The sequence below is a fragment of the Vulpes vulpes genome, chromosome 3, assembly GCF_048418805.1.
Source record: "Vulpes vulpes isolate BD-2025 chromosome 3, VulVul3, whole genome shotgun sequence".
Lineage (NCBI taxonomy): Eukaryota > Metazoa > Chordata > Mammalia > Carnivora > Canidae > Vulpes > Vulpes vulpes.
In genome coordinates this window covers 124,020,788-124,041,311 of record NC_132782.1, presented here as the reverse complement: position 1 = coordinate 124,041,311, position 20,524 = coordinate 124,020,788, and the positions used below count along the sequence as shown (strand labels likewise).

The 20,524-nt window shown below is 39.2% G+C and overlaps 1 protein-coding gene across 4 annotated transcripts in view; it reads left to right on the top strand.

Moving 5' to 3' along the window:
* Nucleotides 1–20,524, top strand: part of SLC30A7 (solute carrier family 30 member 7) — a 149,455-nt gene that overhangs the window by 70,269 nt on the left and 58,662 nt on the right. The window contains exons 10-12 of one of the 4 annotated variants that reach the window (XM_072754490.1): nt 4,715–4,864; nt 13,436–13,527; nt 16,844–20,148. In XM_072754490.1, coding sequence (XP_072610591.1) covers nt 4,715–4,864; nt 13,436–13,483 — 198 coding nt within the window. In that variant the 3' untranslated portion in view covers nt 13,484–13,527; nt 16,844–20,148. Of the gene's footprint in view, nt 1–4,714; nt 4,865–13,435; nt 20,149–20,524 lie in introns of those variants that run through there. The other 3 variants (XM_072754489.1, XR_012000739.1, XM_025996578.2) reach the window with 3 other exon arrangements.

Genomic DNA, 20,524 nt, shown 5'->3' with positions numbered 1-20,524 from the left:
TTAAAAAGATTATTCTGCTTGCTACTGGAGAACAAATTCTAGAGAGAATGAAAGCAAAGAAAATCAGTTATAAAGCTCTTGTCATCTAAGTGGGGAGAAATGGTGGTTAGGACTACAGAGGGAGTAGTGAATATGGAGGTAAGGACACATCTGGGATAAATTTTTAGAGATGGATTATATTAATGGAGGGAAGAAAAAGTGTTGACTCTCAACTAGGTAGATGCTGGTACCATTTGCTAGGGTTAAGGTTGTGTTGATGCAGGTTTGAGGATGGAAAATCCCCCCAAATCAAGAGTTCTATTCTGGATATGTTAAAATTGAAATGCCTGCTATATTCCCAGGGAAAATGTCAGTGAAGTAGTGGGATATACAAATCTGGTGTTTTAGAGACAGAGTAGTACTAGGAAGAATTTTGAAGCATCAATAAATGAATAATTTTTAAAATAGGATTATGTGAGATTCCCTTGGGAGAATTAAGCTATCTTCTTTTTAGCTCTCCTTTCAGCTCCAGGTTTACAGCACAGGTGGTGGAAAGGCAGGGAAAGGAGTGACTAGGAAGGGAGCTGGAAAACCAGAAGAGCGGAGTCTCTCAAAGCTGAGGAAGGAAGCAGTAGTCCACTTTCTGTAGAGCAAGCAAGGTAGGAATGGAGAGTAATTATCAACCGACTTCGTGAACTCAGCTAATGACCTTGATGAGACCAGTTTCAGAGGAGTTTGGAGAGGAGAGCATGATTTGAGTAGCTTAAGGAGAAAATGAATAGTAACTACAGACAATTTTAAGAAGTGTTGTTGTTAAAGGAAGCAAATAAGTGAGTTGGCCACCTGAGTATGGACGTAGTATCAGAGCAGGGGCAGTTTGTTTTTAAAATAGGAGATTCTAGAGTAGTGCTATCCCATAGAACTTTCCCCAATAACAGAAATACTGTATAGTCTACATTGCCCAGTATGAAAATCACAAGCAAAATGTGGCTGTTGAGCACCTGATGTAAGGCTAGCACAACTGATCTTTTAATGTATTTTAATTCTCCTGTATTTAAACAGCCATATGTGTCTGGTGATTTCCATATTACACAGTGCAGTTCTGGAGCATGTTTGTTATTGATAGGAAAGGGCCATCCTAGAGAAAGAAATTGATGATACGTTAGTAAAGGTTGCAAGAATGAAGCTCTTGAGAAGATGAAAAAGGATTGAACCATGGGTACCTGGATAGCTCAGTTAGTTAAGCAGCCAACTCTTCATTTCAGCTCAGGTCATGATCTCAGGGTGGTGGGCTGTTTGAACTCCGAGTAGGTACAGAGCCTTTCAGGTTCCCTCTCCACCCCTCCTTCCTGCCTTCCCTCCCCACTTACATTCTCTCTCACTCACTGTCTTAAAAAAAAAAAAAAAAAAGATAGAACCAAAAGCACTGTGGAGAAATTCAGTGTAGATGGGAGCCAGGGATAGCGTATCCCTGGAAGAGAGGCAGAAAGTGCTGACATATTTGAGGATCAACTGGTAGATTTGGTGGTACAGGATAAGGGATTTTTTTTTTTTATGTACTTCTATTTTATCATTTATAAGGGAGTGTAATAAAAAAGATTAGAATGCCAGAGGAAAAAGGAGAAGGTGTAAAAGGGGTTTTTTTGAGATAGGGAAACTGAATTGTTGCCCATTTGACATTTGTGGTTATGATTTTAAGGTAGGGTAATCATCATAACTGTGGAAGAGAAAGGAGCAGTTTATGGATGCTTACTATAAGCTGCTCCCTGTACTAATTGTTTTATGTATATCATTTCTGGTCTTCATTATATCCACACAGGCTAAGTTTTATTTTTCTTTCTATAGTAAAATTGAGGTTTAGAGAATTTAAGTAACTCATGCAAAGTCACAAATGCTAGTGGCTGGGCAGTCCAGGTGGCTCAGCGGTTTAGTGCCTGCCTTTGGCCCCAGGGCGTGATCCTGGAGTCCCAGGATCCAGTCCCACGTCGGGCTCCTTGCATGAAGCCTGCTTCTCCCTCTGCCTGTGTCTCTGCCTCTCTCTCTGTCTCTCATGAATGAATAAATAAAATCTTAAAAAAAAAAAAAAAAAAAGCAAACAAATGCTAGTGCTGAATCAGGATTCCAATCCATATCCATCTGATTCGGAAGCTCATGCCCGTTCTATTTTACCCACTGTCAGAGTAGGAAAAGCTTCTATAACTAAACTTTCCCCTATTTTTTAACTTGAGGAGAGTTAAAGCCAGTTTATATAGGAACATTGCTTAGTCTTAACTACAAGAGGACTTGCATTCTTAGAGGTAGAAGAGCTCTATTTATATTTAGTTGGTTGTTTCATTCACAGGAGACCATCCCATGAGGATGCCATTCAGAAAAATGTAGGGTGATAGCAGGTTCAAGCCACTATGTCATCAGAGTCCTGAAAGAGAAGAAGTCCACCTTGACCTTTTCCCAGTAAAAGCATTTTAAAAAGGGCACAGTGGATGTTGTCTCAAATTTCCTACCAACTGCTTAGGAGTTTATAGAAAATAATGCCTACATTTATCAAATTCTGATAAAAATGAATATGTTTGTTAGATCTCAGTTCAACTTTTTAATTAATATCCCAAATAGGCTGCTTAAAAATTAGAGAATCTCAGAATTGAAAAGATCTCGTCTTTTTGTTAATAGGTATTCTAACAGTTGTGAGGTGGTATTCCATTGTGGTTTTTGACTTGCATTTCCCTGATGATTAGTGAGTTGAGCACCTTTCACTGTTGGCCATCTGTATATCTCCTCTGGAAAAATGTCTATTCTGATCCTCTGTCCATTTTTCAATCAAACAGTTTGGTTTTTTACTATTGAGTTGTGTGAGTTCTTTTTATATTTTGGATATTAACCTCTACCTTTTCAGGGGTTTTTTACCTTTTCAATTTTTAATGGTCTTTAACATTTTCTATTTTTTTCTCGTAATGGCATTTTCTACATCTCCAGAAACTTATCCATTTTGTCTGGGTTTTCAAATTGTGTGGTTTTGTGTGTGCGTGTGTGTATTATATATATACTGTATATTGTATATATATTATACACACAATTTACCAAGCACTTACTTGGGTTAGGCACAGTTTTAGATGCTAAGGATACAAAACATAAAAAGAATAAAAATAAATCCCTGCCCTTATCAAGCTTAAGTTCTGCTGGAGAGACAGGCAATAAAAAATGTAAATGATAAATGAATAATGCAGTGAGTGAGATTATGCTCCATAAAGCAAAACAAAGCAGAGAAACATAAAAGTGAAAACATTATTTTAAGTAAAGTAAGAGAATACCAAGAGTATGAGAGTTACAGTAACTGACTGAGAAGATGACATCCAAGTAAAAACCCAAACAAGTGGACTGAGTAGAAATCTGGAAGGAAGGACACTTCAGGCAGAGGGAATGGCAAGTGCTCCGAGGCAGGAGTGTGCCAGACTTCTCAGCCAATGGTGAGGAGGCTGGTTTAGCTGAGGAAGAAGGAGCAAGGGGACGCGGAGTAGGAGAGCATGTGATTAGAAAACAAGCAAGTCATGTGACAGCGGGTCCGTGTAAGTCATTGTGCACGCTTTGATTTTCATTCAGAGTAAGGTGGGAAGCCGTTGGAGGATTTTTGAACAGACAAGTGGCAGCATCTGACCTAAAGTAGCAGGATCGCACCAGGGATACTGTGAGGAGAATAGATGGGAGAAGTCCCAGGCCAGAGTCACACCGGGTTTACACTACAATATTATTACACTGGCTCTGTTACAATAATCCAGACGAGAGATAATGCTGCCTTCAGCTGGGCTGATAGCAGTAGAGACGGTGAGAATTTGTTTGGATTCCACTTAGTGGAGATACTTTGTATATTCACAAGCTACACATTCATATAATATTCCCTTTTATGGTTTTTAAAACCCGTTGTTTGTAGCCGTTCTCCGTTTTTCATTCTGGTTTCTGTTTTTGTTTTTTAACCTCCATTGGAATTTATCTTGCCAGTGGTTGTCAGCCTTTGGTTATGGAAACTGTAAGGAACCACTGGAAACACTGAGAGATGTCCCTCTTCTTTTTGTTGTTGCTTGATTCAGAGAAGGGTGTATGTTGGCATTTAGCTCCTTGGGGGCTTGGGGATGCAGGGGGTCCTGTAGTTTCTGACACAGGGAAGAACCGTCCTGTCCAAAATATGTTCCATTTGAGAAGCACTGACTTCTCTACTTCCTTGATCTTCCAAAGAACAAGTTTTTCGATACTGTGAATTCTGATAGTTTCTAAATCTCTGGACCATTGATTTCTGTTCTTTATTTCCTTCCTTCCTATTTCTCTGAGTTTACTGGGTTGTTATTCTTCTCGTTTCTCAGCTCTTTTGTGTTTATACATGTTCTCTGATCAATGTACGTGAAAATGTAAATTTCCGTCTAGGAGCTGTCTCAGCTGTACCCTGCAAAGTTTGGTATGTGATTATTCACAAACACCTGCCATGGTACATAATAAGTACTCAATAAGTATTTGTTAATTAATTAAAGCAATCTCTGACCCCTCCTTTGAACTAGGGAATAGAATCTGTATTTCCTGATATATTATGTAATAATTTAATAGTATTATAGTTAATAATCTAAATAGCAATTTACCGAACTGTGGCATAATAATAATAATAATAATGATAATTAATAAAACAGCGTACATAATAAAATGAGGGGGCCCTTGTATTTGATTGTGATGTTCATATCTGCCTTTTCTGTTTCAGGTGCAGCAGTTGCAAGGAGTTTACAGTTTACAAGAGCAGCACTTCTGGACCTTATGTTCCGATGTTTATGTTGGGACCTTGAAATTAGTAGTAGCCCCTGATGCTGATGCCAGGTGGATTTTAAGCCAAACACATAATATTTTTACTCAGGTATGACTTTTTCATTAACTTCTTAAGGATTTTTAAATTTATCTTATCAAATATTTACTACTTAACATATTAAATATATAAATATATTTAAATTTTTATAAATACATATTTCTATAAATATTTTATATATATATGCATATATATATCTGTATGCACAATGCTGTGAGGAAAGCATAAAAGTACCTTTTTTCAACCATACAGTCAAAATTGGGAATTCTTATTTTAGTTCTTAAGATAGTCCTGTTCTCTCATTATGCTGATTTGAATTCCTTTAAGAAAAAGTAGATTCTCCTTTACTGTATATCCTTTATAAGACATATTAAATACTGTTTAAAGCCAAGAACTAAAACAACCTATGGAATGAGAATAATGCCTTGTCAGTGGCTTTAGCTGAAAGTAGATAGACTATGTTAACGTTTTTTGTGTGATAGCAAAGCCATAGTTCTGTGTAATTTAAAAGCTTAATATGGAAAAATAAATAATAAATAAAAGCTTAATATGCTGTTGTATTTGGGATCAATTATTCAATGAATGCCTACAGCCAAATTATTTTCACTCGATGCTTATGGTGTCATGAGTTGACATAGTCATGTGACTGATAGTCAATTTAAGAGGGATATATGTTATCCTATATCTGTTGGAAGAATAAGAACATCATGTCAAGAACATCTAGGGAAAGAGTGAGAGAATACAAATTCTTTTTTCATTCTAGTTTACTAGAAATATTTGGCGAATAATCTAGCCAAAATTATCTAATACATAGATCTAAAGAGGAACTGTTTCCATGCCTTAAAAATCTGTGCTTAAAAACTGGTGTGTGCCTCTTGATGTGATGCAGTGAAAGTGTGTGGTACTTTTGCCAGAAATGTTTAATGTAAATCTAATCACTAGCAAACAACCAGACAAATCCAGCTTGTAGAAACTTCTCTAAGACTGTTAGCCTAGATTCTTACCAAGTATCATTGTCATGAAGGGGCAGGGGGGAACGGTGGGGGATTATGCTAGATTAGAGAAGACTTCATAATTAAATGCAATGTGTTATCCTTGATCGAATCTTAGATTAGAAAAAAAAAACAGGCACAAAGGAAATTATTGGGTAATTGGGAAATCTGAATATGGACTATGTAATAGTTCATAATAATCGTGTAGGTATGATAATGAATTGTGGTTATCGAAGAATGTTCCCATTCTTAACAGATCCATGCTGAAGGATTTAGTGGTAAAGGACCAGGATGTCTAATTTTCAAATATTTCAGCAAAGTAAAAAGATTACAAATAAATACACTTACAGAGAAATAAAGGAAATGTAGCAAAATATTAGCAACTGGTGAATATGGGTGATTTTATTTTTTCAAAATAAAAAAGTTAAAAAAAAATTAAAACTTTGGAGGCTCCTCATTGCCACCAGATAAAACCCAAACTTTTTAGCATGACCCAAATAACTCTTCAGGCCTCCTGCTATTCATTCCCATATACTTCATACCCCTCCAGATTATTTATTTTTCTGTGTGGGACAAAGATCCTGCTCTAACATAGAGGTCTAAGTCAGTTTTTCTCTCTCTGAGTCCTAGAGACCTCTCTAAACCACATTACTTTATCTTGTGATATACATATTTATCTGCAGGTTTCTTCCAAACATCATCATTTTGCATTCCCAATGCTTAGAAAAATGTGCATGTATAATAAATTTGTTGAAAAAAACAAAGTCTTAAAACTGTATTTGACCCACACCATCTTTACTGCTAAGTATGGAAAAATATGGTTGGGTTCCCATTCGTCTTTTTAGCCACAGCATGAAAAGATCGTAATGATACACAGAAATAGAGAGATTGACAGAGACAGACGCGTAGATGGAAAGGAGAGAGGGAAAGGATGAGAGGGAGAGAAACAGGACACACCATATTTTCAGACACAGACAACAGAACATAATATGCGTTTATTAATTTTTTAAAGGTTTTATTTATTTATGAAAGACACACAGAGAGAGAAGCAGAGACATAGGCAGAGGGAGAAGCCGGCTCCATGCAGGGAGCCCAATGTGGGACTCCATCCTGGGACTCAGGGATCATGCCCTGGGCTGAAGGCGGCGCTAAACCGCTGAGCCACCCAGGCGTCCCTAATATGCTGTTTAAATTCAGGATCTTAGCATAAATTAAATGATCTCTCTTCTCTAATAATGAGAAAGGTATGGTTACGTTCCTTTGGGAATAAGTAATGAAATAATTTTGTGTGTAGACAACAGCAAAGCTAGCTGTATGCTGGTACCACTTACTCCAGAATTTTAAGAGCTGGGTCTCGGGACACCCGGGTGGCTCAGCGGTTTAGCGCCACCTTCAGCCCTGGGCATGATCCTGGAGACCCAGGATGGAGTCCCACATGGGGCTCCCTGCATGGAGCCTGCTTTGCCCTTTGCCCATGTCTCTGCCTCTCTCTCCCTGTGTCTCTCATGAATAAATAAATACAATAAAATAAAAAAATAAAAAAAAGAACTGGGTCTCTTCTTGAACAGACATGCTAAGTCTGCATGACTTCCATGTCTTCGGGACACATGCGAGAGCTTCACAGTGTGTCTCCGGCCTTCTCATACCTTCTTCCTGTTTTAGAGGCAAGAAGAAAATGTGGCTGCAAATAACCTTACTTTTCACTGTCATTTCTACATCATCATTCTCTCCTTGACCTTTGTCTCTTAGTTATCAGAGTCCTTCCACCCTCCCAGTGTGAGCTTCTGTTGACCTCCAAGCCATGCCACCGTCACTCTTTCTGAGGCTTGGGCACTGAGTCATGGTTTTCCCTCTGAGAACCAATGCCATTATGTCTAAGTTTAGAAATGCACAAGCAGCCGTGTCTGTGCTCAGGAACTGCTGAAGTTGTAACTGAAGTAGGTGGAGGGGAGGCTCTTCTGGTAACATTAGACATCGTGGCTTTTAAAATGGCCTGATCTGAAAGTTTATTCAGCTGCTTCTTTGGTTTTGGAAACTGTATTTGGGTTCTGAAATTTTTAAGCCCTGAAAAATATTTTCAGCCTTCTCATCAGCCAAGGTCAAGCCCGCTCTGTTTCATTCCTTGTAGAGCAGAGGGCCTGGCAGTGAAGATGGGTTAACCAATTTTTTCTAGAGGGGAGGGGGAATCATCCTCCTAATGACTTTTAATCCGTGCCATTAATGATTTTTTAAAAAGATTTTATTTATTTATTCATGAGAGACACAGAGAGAGACACAGAGACATAGAGGGAGAAGCAGGCTGCTCCAGTGGAGCCCAATGTAGGACTGAATCCCGGGTCTCTGGGACCATGCCCTGAGCTGAAGGCAGACACTGAGCCACTAGGCAACCCCTGTTAATGATTTTAAAGCTGCTCAGGGATCATGGTTTCAGTTCTGACCTATGCAGGACTGAAGTTCGAAGGACCCAAAGAAGGATTTACTCAGTAACAAGTTCTACCTTTTGGTTTTATGGCATTTTCAGGTATCTTTCTTATAACTGAGCTTAAATCAGAATTTAAGTCATAGTTTTTGGTTTAAAAAGTTGTACTTGGGACGTTTGGGTGGCTCAGGCGTTGAGCATCTGCCTTTAGCTCAGGGTGTGATCCCGGGGTCCCAGGATCGAGTCCCACATTGGGCTTCCTGCATGGAACCTGCTTCTCCCTCTGCCTATGTCTCTGCCTCTCTCTCTGTGTGTCTCTCATGGATAAATAACTAATGTTTAAAAAAAAAAGTTGTTCTTGTTAAAATAGAGATATGAAAATAAGTTTAAACTGAAAAGACTAACCTCGGCTTAAGAATTTCAAGTTTGTATTCTGTTGATAAAACTATAAGCTTCAGGACTATTTTAGAACTGTTTTATTCTCATTTTCTATGGTATCAGCCTTTAATGGCCAGCTAAGGCTGTGTGTGCATGAATATAGTAAAACAAGTGAATTGGTGAATTTAGATTCCTTTGGGGTTATTAGGTAAGGGATAATCCAAATTTTAAACTACAGGGTTTTCTTTTGGCATAGAAAAAGTTCTCTCTCCCATTCTCCCCTAACTTTTAAAAAATGAGTTCTTGGTTGGGAATTGATGAAATACAAAACTTATCTTTTATATTTAGTCTATGAACAAGAGAAAGTAGGATACTGGATTAAGATGGCAATTTAACCTTTTATGGGTCTCTCAAACTTGCTGATATCATCTGTTAATTTTTTTAATATACTGTTTTGTTAGAAATACTGTTTGAAGAAAAATCTCGAATGTACTTCTGCTTCATTGCCCTCTTCAGTTCCACAAAGCAGAGAAGACAATCCAGCCTAAGTCTTGCTATTTACTCCCTGATAGGACTTCGGTCTTGGTTTCTTTCATCTCTTCTCCTCTCCTGCCTATTTGTTTTGCATATTATAAATCCTGAGCCCCCAGCTTCCTGCTGCAGCTTTTTGTGTCCTATCTACTAGCCTCAAAATAGAATTCACCCTGATACCCAGGAAGGAACCAGAAAGCCTCCTCACATGCCCAAATAGGAGTTCCCCAAGTTTCAGGAACCTCCCGGTCCTCCAAGCTGCTGATCCCTTCCTGCCGCCGGAGCTTGGGCAGCGGGTGGGAGAAGCTGCCGCCAAGCTCGCGGCCCTCCGGGCTGTGGAAGGTCGTCATCTTTCCTAAGTGGCAGGGTCAGCGTCCGCCTGCCAGCCCTCCCCTCCCCCTCCCCCTCCCGTTTTCCCTCCCTCCCCTCCCCGTTCCATATCCCTTCTGCTCCCCCTCCTTCCCCTCCCCCTCCTGTTCCCTCCCCTTCCCCTCCCTTCCCCCCCTTCCCCCCCTTCCGTTCCCTTCCCTTCCCTTCCCCCCTCCCTCCCCTCCCCCTCCCGTTCTCTTCTCCTCCCCCTCCCCCATCCCCCTCCCCCATCCCCTTCATCCCGGGTCTGCCAGAACCCAACCTCCCCGAGGAGGCGGCGCGAACAGCCTGGGGGAGGCCAGCAAGGCCCTGGGTTTGTGGTTTGTATTAATCCGAGCCTCGAGCCCTGGTCGGGCTGGTAGGTTGATAGAGCCCCGGAGGGGGGGGGGGGCAGCTGGGCCCTCGGGGAGCCCCCCCCCCCCCAGCGCTGTGACTGCTGCCCCGCGCCTTGGTCACGACAGGTGCTGCTGTTCGCGGGTCCCGGAAGGAAGCCGGGCCCAAGCTGCTGCTCGCAACGTGTAATTTTGTCACATTCACTCACCGTTTCACTAATTCCGAGATGGTTTAGTTTTCACACGGAAGACTAAGGCAATTTTCAAGACCTCATTTTAAAAGCGTGAAGATTAATGTTACATGTTCCGTCAGAAACTAAAGTAGAACGTTTCTGTGGAATTGTTAGTATAAACCAGTAATTTTCTACAGCCATATTCTTGTGTATTTTTCTTTTTCCTTTCTTTTTTTTTTCTTTTGCTTCTGATTTGTTTTCCTTTCCACAGCATTGAATTGAATATTTATAAGCCTGGGGCACCAAGTTAATATTTTTTTTCTTAAGAGCCCGCGTGTTTAAAAGAACAGGCTTGGGGCACCTGGATGGCTCAGCGGGTTAAGCGGCAGCCTTCAGCTCAGGTCATGACCTCGGGGTCCTAAAATCGAGCCCCACATTGAGCTGAGCAGAGAACCTGCTTCTCCTTCTCCCTCTGCCTCTGCTTGCTCTCTTTCTGTCTCTCTCAAATAAACAAAATCAAATAAACAAAATCTTTAAAAAAGTATAGTCTTAACGATTTTTAAAAGTGTTGACTGAATTATGGTTTACATTACTCTCCTGGCGTAAGACACAATGAATATGATATGGTTTTCACTTTTTAAAGAAAGGGCTTTTAAAGACCAGACTAGGCTCTGACTCCTGGGGCCGTCCTAGTGGTACCAAGTTTGACGCAACCAAGACCTGTTCTGATCTGCTGAAGTATTTGTCTCATATTTATGGTCTGGATAAACTGTATAGAAAACCTAGTTTGCACTCAGGGAGGAGGTGACTCACTATAGGATTCTTTGGAAATTTTGCTTCTCTCTCTACTTTGAAGGACATTGAGAAAGGAACATGGGAAGCTGGAAAACTTGAAGCCATCCCCCTCAGGACAGCTGGTTGAAGCAAAATGACTTTTTCTGTCAGACTGAGCTTTTATGTAAAGCTGTAGCCCCTCAGGGGAAAGATATAAGCTTGAGTAATTAACTCATGATTATGCAAAGAACAATTTACCTAGCCTCTTTGTTTTTCCTCTTTTTTATTGCCTTGGGCTAACCTCATTTCTTATTATCATCTTCATTGTATTGGGGGGGGGGGGTTGAGGGAAGGGCAGGACAATAATAGGAGCCCAACTTATTTTGACCATTTTACTTTCATTAACAATTTTGTTAAGAGAGAAAAGGAATTAAGCCAATTTACTTGGGCAGTAGCTTTTTTTTTTTCCTTAGGATTAGATACACAAGAATTTCAAAGAAGAGTTCCTTAGTTATTTTGGAGACCATCTGTAAAATCAAATAGACTTAGGATGAATCATAATAATTTTTAATAGCCTTTTATAGCATATGAAATCCTTTCTCATATATTCACATATATTCCTTACAGTGGTGCCTGAGATGTAACATGGGTTTATTAAATACTTGTCAAATTTTGGATAAACATAGAAAAGTTTTGTGAAATAAGTAGACTTGGTATCTTTCAATGCTTTTAAAATGAGAAAAACTAAGGTTTGGTTTTAAATCTTAGCTCAAAAATCATACAGATATTACTCTTTTTTTCCTGCCATAAGCCTCTTCAAGGAAAGGCTGCTATTAAGTGTAGTTTCCATAAATTTGAAGAACAAATAACAATTTTGAATAACAACTTTAACTTGACCACAGCAAGGATTTTTAAAGTTTATTTTATTTACTTATTTTTTTAATAAGGAAAGAAAGCTAAAATGTTTTCTATGTTAGTGACCTTCTAGGGTCTAACCAGCTTTTTATTCCATTTGAATATTCTCTGCTCTGCTCACACATTCATTAGTGTTGTGCAGAGCCCATCCATTTATGCTAGGATAAAAAAACATGCTAAGAAGTAGTGTTGATATATTTTTATCCCCCACTCTGTTTTTTTTTTTTCCTTTCCACTAATATTCTAATATACCTTTCATTCTATGGTACTGAAAAGAAAATGCTTATTATAGCTACTGTATGCTTTAATTTTTAATTTTTAAAAGTTATTTTTATTTGAAAGAAGGAATTTAGTAGAATTTCTGTTCATCCAATAAACAACATTTATTGATCACTTATTATGTGCCAGGCACTATTTGAGGTGCTAGGAGTCAGCAATGAAAAAAAGACAAAAATCCTTTTTTTTTTTTTTTTTTTGTAGAGATTACATTATATAATGGGTGAGCCAGAGTAAATACAGCAATGGAAGTGATGTAATGTGGTCAGATTCTAGGATTGTGCTATTTGAAAGTAAGGCAAGCAAGTTTTTCCTAATAGGTTGGGTGGTGAGAGAAAAAAAGGTCTTTAAATTGTAACATAAAGGATGGAACTGTAGAAGATACAAGATCACCAGGCTTGAAGGGAGGAAAGAGTTTTGTTTGGCTCTGTTTTAATCCTTGTCAGACACCCAGGTAGAACTGTCAGGTAGATGGCAGGTGGGTTGCAGTGTAGGAGTGTAAATAGGGGAGGTGTGAGCATACAGATGGTGCCAGAGGTCTGGATACTAGATGAGATCAGATAGGGAGCAAATGTAGAAAAAGAAGGAATCTGAGTACTGAGCCTTTGGGTATTGGCAGTGCTTAGTGCTCAAAGGTAGAAGGAAGAACCAGCAAAGGAGATTGAGGAAGACTGATAATCGAGGTAAAGGGTCACCAGCGAGTGTTCCCCAGAAGCCAAGCCAGAGAAAGCGTGTCAGTTGGAGAGAGTGAGCGCCTGTGTCCTTGTTGCCCATAGAGTAAATGCTAAGAGGCCCGACGGATGAGCACTGATCTGAGCAACTTGGAGGTGACCTTGACAAACAGCTTTGCAAAGTGGTGGGTGGCAGTAGTTCAGTGGAAATGTGTTCAAGGGAGAAGAGAGAAAAGGAACTGTAGGAAGCAAATATACAAAAATAATATCGGAGCGCTGGGAGCAATTTTGAGAGCAGTCCTTGAACAGCAGGTTCATATCCAAAACTGAAGAGAGGCGTTAGAATGTGAAGTAATTAAATAACCAACAGATGGTCATACTTAAGTATTTACTAAGCATCCATCCCAGGAAAATTGAGACTGGATCGATTTATGATTTTAGTAGCCAATTAGGCAAGCACTGTCATGTTCTCTAACAGAGTGATAGAAGCTGCGTAACCTCCTTGTTCCAGATTTCACTTGGACACGGTTTGTAATCAGTAGCGTGGCTTTCTTCTGTAGAGGTAAATGGAGGATCTTTTTGCAATTATGAATGTACTTATTTCTAAGATAAAATTATTGGCCCTTTCTGATGAAAAATGGAGAATCATTTTCCAGAGGCAGAAAAGAAAAATAATGCTTTCCTTTTTCAAAAAAAAAAAAAAAAAGAGATTGTTTTCTATTACTTTTCTGAAATGTGTAGTCTGCTATTGGTTTGTCTGATTTCCTGATTTTTTTTTTTTTGACTTTTCAGGCTGGAGTGAGGCAGCTTTATGTACAGATTGACTTTGCAGCCATGTAATGAATGAAAAGAAATGATCCTTTTTGGGGGACCTGATATTTCCGGTACTGTACAATCCAAAACCTTGTACCTAGCTTTTTAAAACAGAAAAATCATCACTCTAATTTCCCAGCACCAAGTAGGCCAGGTAGCCTCAGCAGTTGGTGCTCTGCCGGGAGCTCACGGCTAAGGGATCAGAATTAAGAGGATCTCTCCTGGACTTTTGGTTTTGTCTTTGTGCTCTTCCCTCCAAATCATTTTGATTTCTGAGGTTTGCAGTTTTGTTCCAGGATGTTACTTTTTATTTGTTTACTTTTTTTTTTTTTTTTGTCATTTCAAAAATGCCCTTACTTGTAGTCGTCATCCTAGCCAGTAAGAATTCAACTGATGGGCTTCCAGTCATCTGGAAATGTCTTCACTGAAGCTGCTGGAAACCACTGCTTTCATTTCCACAAAACTAGTGTTATTAAAAAAAAAAAAAAAAAAGAAATGGATATTGTTTTATATATAATGTCACAATGGTTGACATTCTTCGGTATAATTTTATGTTTGTAAAATTGTTTGTACCTTGCAAACTTATGAACCAAACCATATTGGGTTTTCAAAGTGCCTTTGTATCAGAAAATGTATTTGCCAGCATAAAAATGTACCATCAAAAGGTCATGCATATTTTTTTTTTTATGGATGGTTCTATAATCTGTACAAAGTAAGACTTGGTAAGTGATGTATACAGATTGTGTACTTCCAGCATAGGTTTAACTATATGAAGTTTCCTCTTATTACTCTATATCATCAAAAATACAAGGTGTTTGGCTTTCTAAATCAATTATCACATTAAATTATGTGGACTGTGTTTTCAAAACTTTGCAAATGCATCTGTTATATAGATGATTATTTTGACTTACTTAAAGCATCTGCTAAGTCCCAAATTTCTCTGAAAGCTACTGTGTTTGTGAAAACTTCCCTATACGTCTCCTTGTTGTTTTTATGGGTTTTATTTTATTTTTATTTTTTTAGGTAGAGAGGAGAGAGAGCAGAGGGGCATAGGGACAGAGGGAGAGAGAGAATCTTAAGCAGGCTCCACACCCAGTGCAGAGCCCCACAGGGGGCTGGATCTCACAACCCTGAGTTCATGACCTGAGCTGAAATTAAGAGTTAGACGCTTAACCGACTGAGCCACCCAGGCACCCCTATGGATTTTATTAATGAAAGGCAATGTAGAGTGAAAACAGAAATGGTTGTGACATTACTTTGTTTTTTCATTCTTCAAATGCCAAGTCATTCAAATGCCAAGTTTTATTTTCTGGTGCAAGCATTGTACAAATACAGTTGCTTTAAGAAATCCTAAAAGCAGCATTTTATTGAGTTTGAACTATTGAAGATACAGATCAATTGTGAAAAACAGGTGTCTTAGAAGTTAATAAATAAGTTGATTTCTAGGTTCTTGTGTATTTGAAAAATAAAATTGTGATTTGAGATGACAAGTGCTTGAACAGTCAGATATTCTCTGTTTTTGAAGAAATATCTGGATAGACATTTACCCATTGTTCTTCATTTTATCATAATGTATGTTCCCTTTTAACTTTAAAAAACTGAAAGTTCTTTGGGAGAAAAAACTCTGTAGGCTGGAAACAATTGTTCAGAACGTACACCCATGATCCTTTTCTCACCGAGGAGGTAGAAATCACTGTTGATTTTCTCTCTTTCTCCCAGTTTCCGATCTACAATTTATGAACTAAAGTGTATTAGGAAAACTAGACAACTTTATGCTTCTCTGAACTGCTGTGGATTACTACAAGCTGTTGACAGCCTCCTTTTTGCGGATTAAGCAGTATTCTCAAAGTCTCCTTACTTACTGCCAGCCAGTTCTAAAGCTAAGAATTCCTGCAGTAGAATGTGTTTAACTAAGACAGTTGTTGCGACGTTTTAGGAGGGAAAGTATACATACAAGGCAGTGTCCTGGCCGTGTGCTGCTTTTTCATTGTAAGTGTAAGTGGTCATTTGGAAGTGTGCGTCCGCTTCAGAGCAGAGCCTGATAGAGGCCTGGGAGAGTCTGTGGGTTTCGGCATATTGTGGAAAATGCTTGGATGTGTGCCTTTATTTTCTTTTCTTTCAAAGATTTTACTCATTTATTCATGAGAGACATAGAGAGAGAGAGAGAGAGAGAGAGAGAGAGGCAGAGACCCAGGCAGAGGGAGAAGCAGACCCCCTGCAGGGAGCCCGATGTGGGACTCGATCCCCGGGCTCCAGGATGGCGCCCTGGGCCGAAGGCAGGCCCTCAACCGCAGAGCCCCCCGGGCGGCCCTGGATGTGTGCCTTTAAAAGCCGATATGTAATCGTACGGATTGTTCACATGTGGAGACGGGGCTTGCCCTGGCCTGTGACCGTGCCCAGTGCGTAGTGAAGCTGCAGTTGTGCTTTTCATCGAGCCCTCCCGTCCGCACGAAGTCCTCGTGGCAGCAGGCAGCCCCTGACTGTGCTCGCGGGACACAAGTGCACGGCGCGTGCTTCTGCCTCTCATGCGGCCGAGCGCGCCGATTCTTAGCCTGCTGTGGAACTCCAGCTCTGCACCTGTTCCGAGAGGTTTCCAGCTCCTGTCATTTGGCAGGTTGGCGTCGACTTTCATGCTTTAATTAAATGTCCTGAAACCCGTGTGCGCGGCAGTGACAAATTAGTGTGCGAAAAAGCAGTTTTGTTCTCGTTCTAACAAACAGTCTGTCTTCTAGGTGGTTTTGGCACAGACCTACCGCTCACGTGGATAATTCCACTGACAGGTGCTACCCGATATAGTAGATTTGAGATGCTCTGCCGTTGAGCTAACTTTTGGGGCGGCGGTGGGCGCGGGGGCCTGACTCTCCGTAGTTCTGCTAGTATTTGAAAAATCCAAATATTCTCTGGAGAACAAATTTGTTTTGCTGCGGGGGAATCACCTTGCTAAGTAAACATCCCCAAACCGAAATAGACCTACGTTAGCTCTGTGTCTTAAAATCTAGGCTGCGTGCTCGCAGGCCTTGCGGTGCGCAGGACGCCGCCTTGCTGCCCCTGCCCTCCCTCCTGTGAACCAGGCTGGCTCTGCAGAGGCCCGAGGCAGCAGGAGCTCTGAATCGCATCTCCGAGCCGCCGTGCCCACCCCAGCCAGCAAAATACTGGGCCTGGGCACCGTCACGGAGCAGCCCAGGTGGCGACTCCGAGGCAGGTGCCCAGCGTTCCACAGCGTTTTCACCTACTATGGAATAATCCGTTTTCTAAAGATTATTAATACGGTGGCATCCTCCTACAACGCTGGCACGTAAGATCAAAAATACTTGATTGCTTAACACAGAATTTTACATCTGAGGGACTGTCCTTAAAAGCAGTCTCGTTCTACCTCTCATTTTACAGATGAGAAAAATGAAGCCCAGAAATGCTGTCATTTACTCAAGGTCACAGAGGTAATTAGTGGCAAAGCCAAGACCAAAATCCAGGTCTTCTGACTCCAAGTCGAGTTCTTTCTTCTTTACTGTGCTGCCTCTCAGTGTAATATTTGCCTTTCTGTAAATGTGATGAAAAAGCATTTGTAAATAAAGGAAAGCTGACCTCCATTTTTGGTACATTAAGGCACTTTATAAATGGAGTTTTATTGTCTTATTTTTCATAAGTAATGACGAGGTTTAGAATATTATTTCCATTACGAGGTTTAGCATATTCTTTATGGAAGATATAATTTTTGTACTCCTTTACTTTTTTACTCTTATGAAACCAATTCCTGATTTTTAAAATATGATGACATCTGTGCTTTGGATACTTTTAACTTGGGAGTGAATTTTTCTGTTAATTGCCCAAGGCTAAATCCAATTTAAGGATTGCTTAGTTTTCTTTATTTTGTATATATTCTGTGAGCTGGTACTTTTCAGAAACCAGGCTAATTCTCACAGGTCAAACCATTTCAGTCTTGACACTTTAGTTTTCACTTACCGGGGCTTTTGGATTTTTAACATTCTCAGAGCCACACAAAATTGGGCATTAAATGAAATACAGAACAAAACAAGTCTTTTAATTCAATAGAATGCCAAATGTTAAATTGCTTACTTTCAACAAGAAAGCATTAACTTGATAAAATTGAACTTTTTTCTGTCACCATCTTCAAAAAAGAAATTATTTTCCAGTTCACAGAGCTTTGGGGAAAAAAATTTATTTTTTGAAGAATACTCATTAAAAGTTTTATTAATGGAAGAATATTGTTTCAAGACAAGACCCACCAGAAGCCTTAGTGATCCAGATCTCTACCATCGAGAGATAGACTTACATACAATGAAAAATTATGTATCAAAAGTATCTGCAGAGAAATATAGTTATATTTAAAGGCCAAATGGATGTCAGTCTTTTTGATAAGGGCCTCTTTGGTTTGTGTCCAACCATTTCCCGACTACAAATTATATGGAAAGGGTGGGAGTCCACCTTCATTAAGTATTCCTGTGTCTTTGTGTGGCCTTTGCCATGTCGTTGTCACATTTGAAATTCTCACATTTCAGTAAAGAAAGAAATCTTGCCTGCTTTTATGATTGACAGAGCATTTTCAAATTCCTTCCCTGGGGAAGGAATTCATAACCACATTTTACAGATGAGGAAGCTGTTGTAGGAGAATTTAAATGACTTGCCTGAGGGATAGCCAGTGGTAATGCACTGACCTTAAATCCAGTGCTTTTTCTGATGACTACTCTGTTTTATGTGTGTCTTCTACAGTGGTTTAGAGATCAAAGAAGTTGTAGCACATTTGAACAGACTCTTCAATAAAATCAGCAAACAATTACCGTGACAAAATTGATTATGGGGTAGCAGTTGTTCCATATACATGGCTTAAACTCATTCCTTCATTCATGCTCTCCTGCTTATTTCCATATTTCCTACCTTTGCATTGAATTTAAACTGTGCAGACTCAAAAGAGTAAGCAGATCTCCTTTAAGTATGTTTAAAACCTTTAAAAAAAAAAAGTTGTATTGATGTTCACAGTAAGCTGCTTAAAAGAAGGGACAGACTCTGAAGTGTCCTTGCCAGTGTAAGTAAGGAGAAACTGAATTCATCCTGGCTAACAGAGGTTAATTTAATTGATGAGGGAATTAGCTTTCAAGAACTACAAATAATTTTTGCTGCTTGAGAGGGATGAGAGGGACCTGAGAATGTACAACATTGAATTTCATAGACACCTTTTCCAGGAAGAAATCTGTTTCATAATCAGTAGTAATCTATGCTTAATGATAGTATTGAACTTTGAACGTTTCCCATGGCTTTGAAAATTTAGAATCTGCAATTCTGATGATGTTGGAAATGTTGTAAAAAAGAATGTCTTTGTCTCATGATCTATTGCATTATCCCCAAATTTAGTATGAACTCACATGCGCAGTAAGTGCTGGTTAACTAGTGAGTAAATACTGTAGATAGTAGCGGATACAAATGTAAGGGCTGGGGCCAGATAGAACCAGTAATTTATTGTTTATTACAGAAGATGCCTCAGCTTTTCTTTGGCATTTTTGCACAAATAAGTGACTTTGTATCCACTTTGGCTATTTTTTTCAAGGAGCCCTGTGAGCTGCTTCTCAAGTTTAATCCAGGAACAGTAGACATACAGAGATGTGATCCATGTTGTTGGATAGAAATTTGGCAAAACTAGGACTTGTGGAAGCTCAATGTGGAAGTCACTTGAATTTTTACATTATGTATTGCCAAATGAGACACCACACTGCCTCCTTGGTTTCTGTGGAAAATTGCCATATTTATATTATTACTTTAAGGATCTGCATAGAACATACCTTGTTTCATTCATTCCCGGATCTATTATTATCCAAAACTCCTTGAGTGGTGTTCTATAAAAACATGAAGGTGCTTCTATAAAAACAAACACTACATGTATTCATTTAGTGATTTAAATATTCCTAGAATAGTTTTTATCCTTTTTTTTCTCTCTTTTTCCCCTCTGAATGCTAAATTTTAGTACACCCTATATTTCTTATTTTTTCATCTCTCTTAATTGCTGCCGCTACTGTAAAATGTCCCCTTCACTAGTGAAAAAAAAAAAGCTTTATTCTGAATCTTAGTATTTGAATTTTGTGTATGTACCACATATCATGCATCAGTTAGCCTCAATGAAGATTCTGTTTTGAACTAGATGTAACCTGTCAAGAGTTTGCCAAGTAATCCCATTGCTTCCTCCAACGGCAAAAATTCAGTGATATTTCTTCTCAAGTAGTATTTTGCCCCAGCACTTTTGAGTTTGATCAGCAAAGAGAATGGATCTTTTATATCAGAAATACTGTGAATTAAAAATTGCCAAATCCCTTCTCAGTATATTCTAAACACCCCTACAACACTTTACCTCCCTGTCTTTAATGGTTTCTAACTATACGGCCAAGTTTAAACTTGGGTTTGGTTCCCTTTGGTGAAGATTATGGCATCAAAACATTTCTAAACAAAAGTCTGAGTACAAGGCTAGATTGGAATGTCAGATTTCTAGGACTATGTTGTCATTTGGTTTGAATGTGCTTAAAGTGAGCAATTACGATTTGCCTAAGTATAATACAACAAATCCATCATGTATATTCCACTTTTTTCTACTTGAAGACATTCATGTATATATTTTAACTTCAGATGTATTTAAAAGAATAAACAATTGTATCAAAATTCTTCCAATAAAATTTGTTTCAAAATCTTCACCTGAATTGTGTCGTATCAGTTTGATAAATTGAAAAGAACATCGTGAACCTAACAATGATTGGAATCAGTACTGTGGGACTTAAGTAATGAAAGGGAAAGAATGGTGTTCAGGACCAGGAAACAGGAAAACTACCAGAGGGAACAGGTGCTAGGAGATTGGCATGTGAAGGTCCCCTTGTGGCTCTTATCCATTTTTTAAAAAATATTTTATTTAAATTCAATTTGCCAACAAATAGTATAACACCCAGTTTCCTACCCATTATTTTACCTTATAAACACATCTCATGGTATTCATTTCTAGATATTTGCATTAACCCCAAATTGTTCTTTTACCTCATCCTCTATGCATGACCTCAATTTATAAGGAAACAAAGG